Source organism: Rhincodon typus, unplaced genomic scaffold, assembly GCF_021869965.1.
Source record: "Rhincodon typus isolate 14 unplaced genomic scaffold, sRhiTyp1.1 hic_rhity00001978, whole genome shotgun sequence".
NCBI lineage: Eukaryota > Metazoa > Chordata > Chondrichthyes > Orectolobiformes > Rhincodontidae > Rhincodon > Rhincodon typus.
Window position 1 is genome coordinate 1 of NW_025967616.1, and position 9,297 is coordinate 9,297.

At 39.0% G+C, this 9,297-nt stretch overlaps 1 protein-coding gene across 11 annotated transcripts in view; it reads right to left on the reverse strand.

Annotated features, from left to right (window-relative positions):
• Positions 1 to 2,731: 2,731 nt before the first annotated feature.
• Positions 2,732 to 9,297, reverse strand: part of LOC109922140 (perilipin-3-like) — an 11,930-nt gene continuing 5,364 nt past the window's right edge. For 8 of the 11 annotated variants that reach the window (XM_048592881.1, XM_048592886.1, XM_048592884.1 and 5 more), the window contains exons 5-8: positions 8,490 to 8,775; positions 7,622 to 7,827; positions 5,745 to 5,882; positions 2,732 to 3,984 (exon numbers count right to left, since the gene is read on the reverse strand). In XM_048592881.1, the coding sequence (XP_048448838.1) occupies positions 3,616 to 3,984; positions 5,745 to 5,882; positions 7,622 to 7,827; positions 8,490 to 8,775 (999 nt within the window). In that variant the 3' untranslated portion in view covers positions 2,732 to 3,615. The remainder of the gene's footprint in view (positions 3,985 to 5,744; positions 5,883 to 7,621; positions 7,828 to 8,489; positions 8,776 to 9,297) is intronic. The other 3 variants (XM_048592889.1, XM_048592888.1, XM_020522180.2) reach the window with 1 other exon arrangement.

The window sequence follows — 9,297 nt, forward strand, 5'->3', positions numbered from 1 at the left end:
GAGGCACAAATTGGCTGAGTTGGATTGAGAAAAACATTAAAAGGCATGATGGACATGAACAATTACTTCTATGATACAATAGACAGAACCTCAAAAATGTCAGTCATCTGACTGACAAAAAAAAAGTTAGGCTTGTACAAGGTTTTTATGAAGAAAAAGCTTATAAAGTTGACAAACATAGTAGCAATTTGCATAATTGGAAGCATTTTAGAATACAGCAAACAAGGGCCAAGAATAAGGGAGAAGAAGATATGAATATAGTCTAGCAAAATACATAAAAATGGGCTATGAATGTGCTCTGAAAGGTACGTGAAAAAGAACTGTTTAGCTGAGATGAACAAGAGTCAATTACAGAGTGAGGAGAATTTATTATGAGGAATAGAGAAATGGCAGAGAAGCTAAATAATTGCTTTACTTATATCTTTCTCAGTGAAAACAATCATAATCTCCCAGAACTAGAGATCCAAGTGATGAGGGAGAAGGAGTTGTTGAAGGTAATTAGTATTAAGAAAGTTATACCAGAGAAATGAATGGGGCTGAAAGTCGGTAAATCACCAAAACCTGATATTCTTCATCCCAGAGTGCTGAAGGGCTTACTACAGGAATAATGGATGCATGCATGGGTAATTTATCTTCTAAAATTCCATAGATCCTCAAATGATTCCTGCAGAGTGGAGGGTAGTGAATGTCATACCTATATTTAACAATGGAACAACAATAAAACAAACAGGAAAACTCCAGACCTGTTCACCTTATGTCAGTGGAAGGGAAAATGCTAGAATCTATTATAAGCATGGGATTAGTGAACACTTAGATTTGACAATCTTGAGGTTGAGGGTGTTACCAATAAAATTGATATGGGAGAATCAATGAATGTAATATAATTGGATTTTCAGAAAGCTTTTGATAACAGCCCCACAGGAGCTTGGTTAGCAAAATTACATCATATAGGACAAGAGGAAAAGTACTGAAGATTGGCTGACACACAGAAAACAGTAGGAATAGGAGGACAGACAAACAGGTCATTCTACCTAGGCCAGGCTGTGACTAGTAGGGTACTGCAAGGATCAGAATTTAGCCCACAACTATTTACTGTCCATATGGCAAGTGATTGAAGACGGGGAACCAAGAATGATTTTACAAATTTGCAGAGAATACAAGGCTAAATGGAACTGCATGCAGTGAGGAAGATGTAAAACAGCTTGAGGATGATTAACCCTTCCAATGAATGGACAAGAACATGACAGATGGAAAATAATGCTGAGAAATGAGATTATCCACCTTTGTAGAAGAAACAGACAGTATTTCTTGATTGGTAAGAGGTTGGAAAGTGTGTACAAAAGGGACCTAGATGTCCTTGATGCCAAGTCACTGAAGGCTAACCTATGGGTACAGCAAGCTATTTGGAAGGCTAACAGAAAAATTAGCCTTTATTATGGTAAGGTCTTCCATCAGTTGTACTGAAGCTCCACAACTAGAATACTTCCAGTTCTTTTATATCAAAAGGATCAGTGCCACCACAGCAAGACTATCCTCTGCTGTGTGATTAGGTGAACCAAGCCAGTACTCTCCAGAGCTTTAAAGCATAAAAAGAGACCTTATTGAAATTAGCAACCTACTTAAATAGTAGATGCAGGTAGTATTTTTTTCTTTTGGTTAAGGAGCCTAGCACTAAAAATAAAGGTGGCTATTTAGGATGGATAAGTTTTTCAAGAACCAGGGTATATTTCTTCTGAAGACTATGGAAGTGCTGTTACAGCATTGAGATCAATAGATTTCTGATGACTTTAACTCTATATCAATTGGTAATTAGTTAAAAAGGCATCAAGTCAGTCAGCCATGATTGCATTAAAATGGTAGAGTGGGTGCAGCTGTTTGTGTTTCTACATTACTTTTATAGCTGTCACAAAATTAGGAATATTCCTTCATTTTCATTGAACACCCTCCATGCATAGATTTTCTAGTTCTTGCTCTCTTTGTTGTGTAGGTAAGAAATGCAAAGCACTGAAACCATTTTATCCAAGAACTGGTTGCATGTTCTACACAAAAACATTATTGATATTTTTGCCCCTAGTCATGGCTAAAACAAGGAGCCCCTGTCTACCGCTAGTCTGAAATCTTTGTTAATCTTCAACCTTTAGCCCATATCCACCTTGTTCACAAGGACTAATTCAGCTAAGCTTAATTACTTTTTTTTTAAAAAAAATAAAGTAGCATGTATAGATTAAGACATCCAAAGCTCAGTTGGTGGTGTTCTCACCTTAGCAAAAAAAAGTTCAACTCCTTTTGGAAAAGTCAGCACAATCTCAGTAATGTTGTTGTACAATAAGTGTACTTTGAATTACATCCTGAATCATTTGCAATATTGCAAAAGAAAAACTCCCACAGCACTATTTGGGACAGAACTGATCTTTCTATCATCCAGCATTCATCTGGTCATGATATTGCAGGAGCTCATTTGATAAAGTGTTTATATAGTCACTATATGAAAAATATAAAGTGCACACAATACTAGAGGTCATGAAGATGCAACTATTGGAATAGTTGCATTTTAGAAATTTTTCAACTGTAGCATCAAAGCACATGACTAGTCAGGATCTTCATAAACCAGTTCAGAAGACAAAAAAAAATTGTGCAGTGCAAATTTGTATTCAATTTACCATACAAGTTAGATGCTGTTACAGAAACTTGAACATGGAGACTTCCAAATAATGCCAAAATATTTATTCAATTAGAAGTTAAATATGCACTTTATTTTAAAAGCATCACACTGGTGCTGACCCACTTTCCTGCTTACCCTCTGCTGTACAGACATCTGCCAAAGCAGCCTCTTACAATCTAGTAGTTTAGTCAGATTACAAGAGCCAATGAAAATCACCAAGATTTTTACATAATACTACAGAATGGTTAAATTCTCCAAGTGATAAGTGTTCATTCCTAATACATAAACCAAGTGATCAAAGTCTCCAGGTATATGGTGCCCTAAATTGGGCAAGTTGCAGCTAATGTACCCAGTATGTTCTGGGCACATGTGGTTTGACACCCAGATGGAATATGTATGTACACATGCACACAGCTAACCCAGATGTTAAAAAGGTGCCAGGTCAACAGTAACAGTGCAGGCCCAGAACTAAAAGTCAAAATTACATGATCATCTTGAACATGTACAAAAGTCATCTTGAATTTGTAGAATTAGAACTTGTACAATACCAGAAGTGAGAAAAAACACTACAGGTCAGATTCCAATTGGAGAAATTGATCAGGTGACCTTTTGGCCAAATAGTTAACCTTACAAGATTTCAACATGATTTTCACTTATCAAAATTCAGATACAAATATTGTGGAGAATGAAAATATCATTCAAACTTTTGGACTTCACACTTTCACCACCTGCCCTCCAGATGTTACTTGACACATTGTGCATTTTGCTTTAGCTTGGGATTCTGTAATTAAGAGGCTCCAGACAAAAAAAAGTTAGTTTGCTTATCATATAGGACAGAAATACAGTTTAGTGAAAACAGCAACATCAATTCAAATGCTCAAGTTACTAAACCTAATACAAGTCTGTCTCAAGACATAAACCGCTCACAGTATATAGAGCTAAGCAGGTCATATCTAATTTTGATCTTTATCCATTTCTACTATCTCTTCTGACTCTGGCCGCTCAGTCAGCTGTGGAGCAAACGGACCCACCAGCCAGTTGAGTGGAGTGTTGTGAAGTACATAGTCCATCACCCCATCCATGGACTCCCGGATCTTCAGCATTTGCTCTCTGCTTTGTGCCAGGAGTTGTCCTGAAAGATCACTGAAGGAATTGGCAGATGAGAACGACGTGTGGATGGTCTCTGCTGTTTTGCGGATCTGCTGCACTTTGTCCTGAATATGTTGAGGGAGGCCGTGTACATTTGAAACTAAAGTTAGGCAGGTCGTCTGTAACTGCTGGGTGAGACCACGAGCCATGGTTAGGGTTTGGGATTCAAGCTGCTGCAGTACAAAAAAAAAAGGATACTATTAGAATCTTCACCTGGTCTGTGTTAATGCAAAAGGGGTCTAAAACTTAAAACTCAACTTCACTGGATACAAAGGAACAGATTTAAAATCTGGTTACCTGCTGGCTCATTTCAAAAGAGACTATTAGAATCTTGATTTTTTGATTGTGTATCCATGAGGGGTCTCAATTTACAATTTCAGTACAAAAGATTTTTACTCAATACAAAGGACAGAGTATTCTACATTTCAAAGTTATATTACTAAAAAGTTGCCTGGTTAGGTTATTTGTCTGCTGTTTTGTTAAAGGTGGGAGCAGGGGGAAGCAGAGATGCAATGTCTTAGTTGCAGTTGAACTTGGGACCTGGGATGAGGGGGAGAAAGAGCTGGAAGAAAAGCTGGTGGTCATGCTCAGGATAACTGCCCAGGTATCAGCTGAAAAACCCATTACAAGCTTTGCGTGACAAGAGGCAGCTATTATACAGGTCACAAGGTGATTGTTTCCAAGTACAGAAGGTCTCACTACCAAGTTTGCCTCTAAAAGGTGACTTGTTGGAAGTGAGTAACAAAGATTTATAGCTGAAACAACTATATAGCACATGGCTATGAAGAATGAGATACTGGGTTTACTTCTACTACTTAAGGCTGCTAACACCTAGTGTGGCCAATTCATTAGACAAAAAGTAAACATCTCCCAGGTTAAAGTATATATTGGATATCACTGGATTAAAAATTTCCATTCCCAGCACATGGCAAGATTTCCACTCAATTTCCATTTCCTAACAAGGAAAGAGCAGCAGTGTCATTAACATCTACAAGTCATGCCACCCCTCAAAAAAAAGTGGGTAGAAGTGGTTCAAGCCCACCACTCCTCAAAAGCAATCTGCTATGGTTTGACCAGGGGTCAGATATCCACTTTCATGCAGCCAGAAGCCTAGTGACAAAGGGTCCACTGACTGGTTTGGATAAACAGATGGCTACTCAGTCAACATGCCGAGAGAGATGTCAGGGGTGTCTTCAGGACAGAAGGAACCGAAAGTTTAAAAAGAGTTACAAAATGAAATGTAGTTTCACATGTCCAATAATCTATTAGATTAAGGATGTCAGAGTGGCTGTTACATTAACAATAGGAGAAATACTTCCTGGATGTAGTAAGAGACAACATCCTATGCTGTCCTTCTAATGGAAACACCAGGGATTAAAGTGTCAATTGACAACTGACCTGGGAGACTTGTGAAGCATTACACGGTCACTGAACTTGGACAGAATACAAGCTTTGAAACAAAATGTGATTTAACCTTTGTATACTGCAGGTGAGGGCTTCAATTAAAGTAGCCTGGGCGGGTTTCAAACAGGGCAGCACAGTGGCTAGCATTGCTGCCTCTCAGCACCAGGGGATCTGGGTTTGATTCCAGCCTTGGGCAACTGTCTGCCCTGCTTCCTCCAGGTGCTCTGGTTTCCTCCCACAGTCCAAAGATGTACAGGCAGGTGGACTGGCCATGCTAAATTGTCCCATAGCATCCAGGGATTATAGAGGTTAAGTTAGGTTAGCCACGCCACAGTTTAAAAACCCATGTGGGGTTACAGGGATGGAGAGTCTGGGTGGGATGCTTGAGGGTTGGTTATAAATTGCTGGGCTGAATGGCTTCTCTTTCTGTACTAAGGATTCTAAAAAGGAGGCTTCCTTTACTTGGCAGCTTGCCCTTCACAACCTTACCAATTCCTTGCTGATCCTACAGCAAGATTGAAATCCTTACCTCTGGCTTCTGAGCCCCTTCTTCCTCCACTTGCTTTGCTTGTTTCTTCTGCCAGTCAACCCAGGTCTGATGGAGTTTCTTCTGGATGTCATGCAGCTTCTGATTTGCTGAATCTGCTCCTTTCCTTCCTAATTCAATCTGAAGGAAAAAATATGTAAATCACAATGCTGATGAAAGACTGAATTCACTGGTAGACTAAATTTCCAGCATTGCATCTCCATACTGCATTTCAGTTTTCAAGAGTTGCATAAAATCCTTGATGAGGGCTAGGTCAGTTTTAAAAACTGAGAAGACCAAGTTGGCAGTATTAGGGCAGGATTTTCCACATGGGAATCAACAAACCCGATAGTCCAAATAATCAGAGCTGGGAGCCAGATTAAAGTATGTGGGATTTTAACCATAAACAACAAATGCAAAAAGAGAAAAAAAGAGGATTTTTAATATATCAAATGACTGATTTTTCACAGCCCTCAGGAAGTTCCAAAAAGATTCACAATGTTAGAATTGCAAGTTCATATCTCAGACCCAGTTGGCTTCCTTCCCATTTTGAAAGTACACACTTCAATTCATCAATTCTGTTAACACCCTCAGTAGGGTCATTTAAAACACTATTACAAATCCATGCCAGCTATGATCAGAGGCCATTCTTTATGAGAAGGCTAGTTAGTCTGAAGTAGTCACTGGAATTTGTACTGAAAACAAAAAAATAAATAAAATGCTGGAGATCACAGCAGGTCGAGCAGCATCCGTGGAGAGAAAGCAAGCTAACGTTTCAAGTCAAATGACTTTTCAGATGAAGTCACCTAGACTTGTAATGTTAGCTCGCTTTCTCTCCATGGATGCTGCCTGACCTGCTGCAATCTCCAGCAGTTTGTTTTTAATTAAGTCACAGTTCCTGGTTTTCACTCCCTCCTTCACTGGAGGAGGATGTTTGCTGCCTTCAAAGCCACCATTCCAGAATCCAATGCATTCACCACCTCTACATTTACCTCTCACTGGGAAAGTGCAAATCAGGAACAAAAAGACTGTTTGCAGAATCCCATCCAAAGCCAATACATGGGAAAACTGAGTTCGTGGTTTCAGTTTAAATGAGTGCAGATGCAGTGAGAAAGCAGCAAAGTTACATTAGTATTGAAGGGTTATTGACAAGTGAAATATTCTTGTTTCTCCTTTCTTTTGCTACACCCTAGACTTTTTGTTTATTGTGAAAAGACATTACAAAAACAAGAAGCCATTCCAGACTTGGAAAGACTCTGTTCAATGGTCAGTGACAATTTGAAGTTGCCCTCGTTCAGCTTTCAAGAATGTTTCTTGGAATGAAATTACATCTATTTCAGTGTCAAGACTGCTGAGTGGCACTGACAAGTTAATTTTTAAATCAAAACCATCATCTTATGAGACATTGATCAACTACTTCAGTTGGCCTCCTGCATCTTAGATGTATGCTGATTTGATCTGTAGCTTCAGAACATAAAAAGCTGTCAGGACCTGATTTGTAACTTTGACCTACAGCCGGGAGACTCAAGTAGTAAAGTACTTGAAAATAATGGCCTTGCTAAGAATGAAGTCAGCAACCAGTTTGAATTAGGCTCATAGTAAGACAACTTTAGTTTGAGGGGGGAATTAAGTTGGAGAATAGCAACACAAATCATGCTTGAAAATTGAAGTAACATTTAACAAACTGTTAAGCTTTATTCAACTATTCAGTGGCAACCAAAAATAAACTGATTCAAAAGCTAGATGTCAATGCAGCAGAGGAACACACTTTTCAGTAGCTGATGGGGTGCAAGTTTAAAGGAACTACAGGACATCATTTGATCCTAGATTCTGGTAGAGCAAGGGAATAATTTCAGCCAATTTTAAAGAGAAAGACTCACCCAATAGTTTCGTGACCTTACCAAATCCATGGTGTTGTGAAGTTGAGCCATAATATCTTGGCTGGTTTGTCTTGCCTTCTGCAACTTGGCTACAGAGTGCTGGTATGCTCTATGTCGAATTTTTGAAGATAAAGATTCCAAGCGCACATAACTCCGCTTTTGTGCTGGGGCCACCTCAAAGCCCTCCACAGAAGTAGCTAGTTTAGCTGAAAAAAAAGAAGAATTTTCAAATTAAGGCTGCAATGCTTAAGGCAGATCTTTTTACATTCCAAGTTCAGTTATAAAGTTACCATAGCTTGTGTACACCAAATTTGATCAAGGTTCAAGACAAACTACTTGTGAACTAATAAACTTAGTTGTAAACTATTCAAAAATTGTCACTTCAAATTGAAGTCAGAATTCACCATTATTGGAACTACTTTGATCTTTGCTTTCCCAATAGAGGAGGGTGTGTTCCTGCCCATCAAGTACGTTACTGATTTTCCCCAGTACCTGGGTCCCCCACCCCCCACAGGTGAAGGGAACAAGAGCTTTACAAGACATTTCTCCTCTTGGACAGCTCATTTGTTGATCCTTTGACTACAGGATAGGTCAGGGGAGAAAAGTGAAAGCAGGAATTGGATACTTAGTGGGATAAATAAAATCAATTAGTTGCCTTTTGTTTATAGGTATGCTTACAAACTACATTCTACACTGAATAACTTTTAATCTCAAAGGACAAAGTTTGCAGCCCAAAAAACAAAATCATAGTACACATGGTCAAGACTGACAGTATGGAGTGATCCCAATATTGCTAAGAACCACATAACTGATTTTAAACAGTGGCTTAGGGGCTCTGAAGTGATACAAAATCAGTTATGTTACTTACCCAGTTCCTCCTCAGTCATAGGAAGATAATAATCAACTATCTCTTCAGATTTATTGAGTGCACTGTCAACACCAGTGACCACCATCTGCCCTACTTTGGATGCCATGGCAGCATCAACTCCGTCAGCCATTACAGACTTGGTTTTCTCAATGCTGCCGTGGACTGCTCCCTTGGCCATATCTACAACACCAGTCACTGTATTCTTTGCTCCAGTCACAGTGTTGGAGACTGCATCTTTAGCTCCAGTTATTGTGGATGAAACCAACTCTTTGGTATCAGCGACAACCTGTATTTATAGAAAAAAGTTGAAAATTCAGTACACTATGCCAATTGGAAAATCCAAGAGTGTAAAAACACATAGGAGTTGAAAACTTGGTTTTGTCATCCACCTTCCAAATACATACAGGAAGTAATTTCAAAAAGTGCACACAATGTCAATCGACATACAGTTGAGTGAAGATTAAAGACAGGGCATTAATTTAACTTAACATCACTATGCAAGGTATAAACAGTGCCCCTCTTACAAGATAGTTTAAAAACAAAACATCTGAAGCAGCCATTAAAAATAGACAGCTCGACTAGCCACTAAAGTGAAAGGGGGTTTCATTGAGTTGGAAGTGCAATATTCTTGTAACAATGGAATATTAAGTAAAAACCAAAAGAATTGCAGATGCTGTAAATCAGGAACAAAAACAAAGTTGCTGGAAAAGCTCAGCAAGTCTGGTAGCATCCGTGGAGGAGAAAACAGTTAACGTTTCAGGTCCGGTGACCCTTTGTCAGAGGAAGGGTCACTGGACCCAAAACGTTA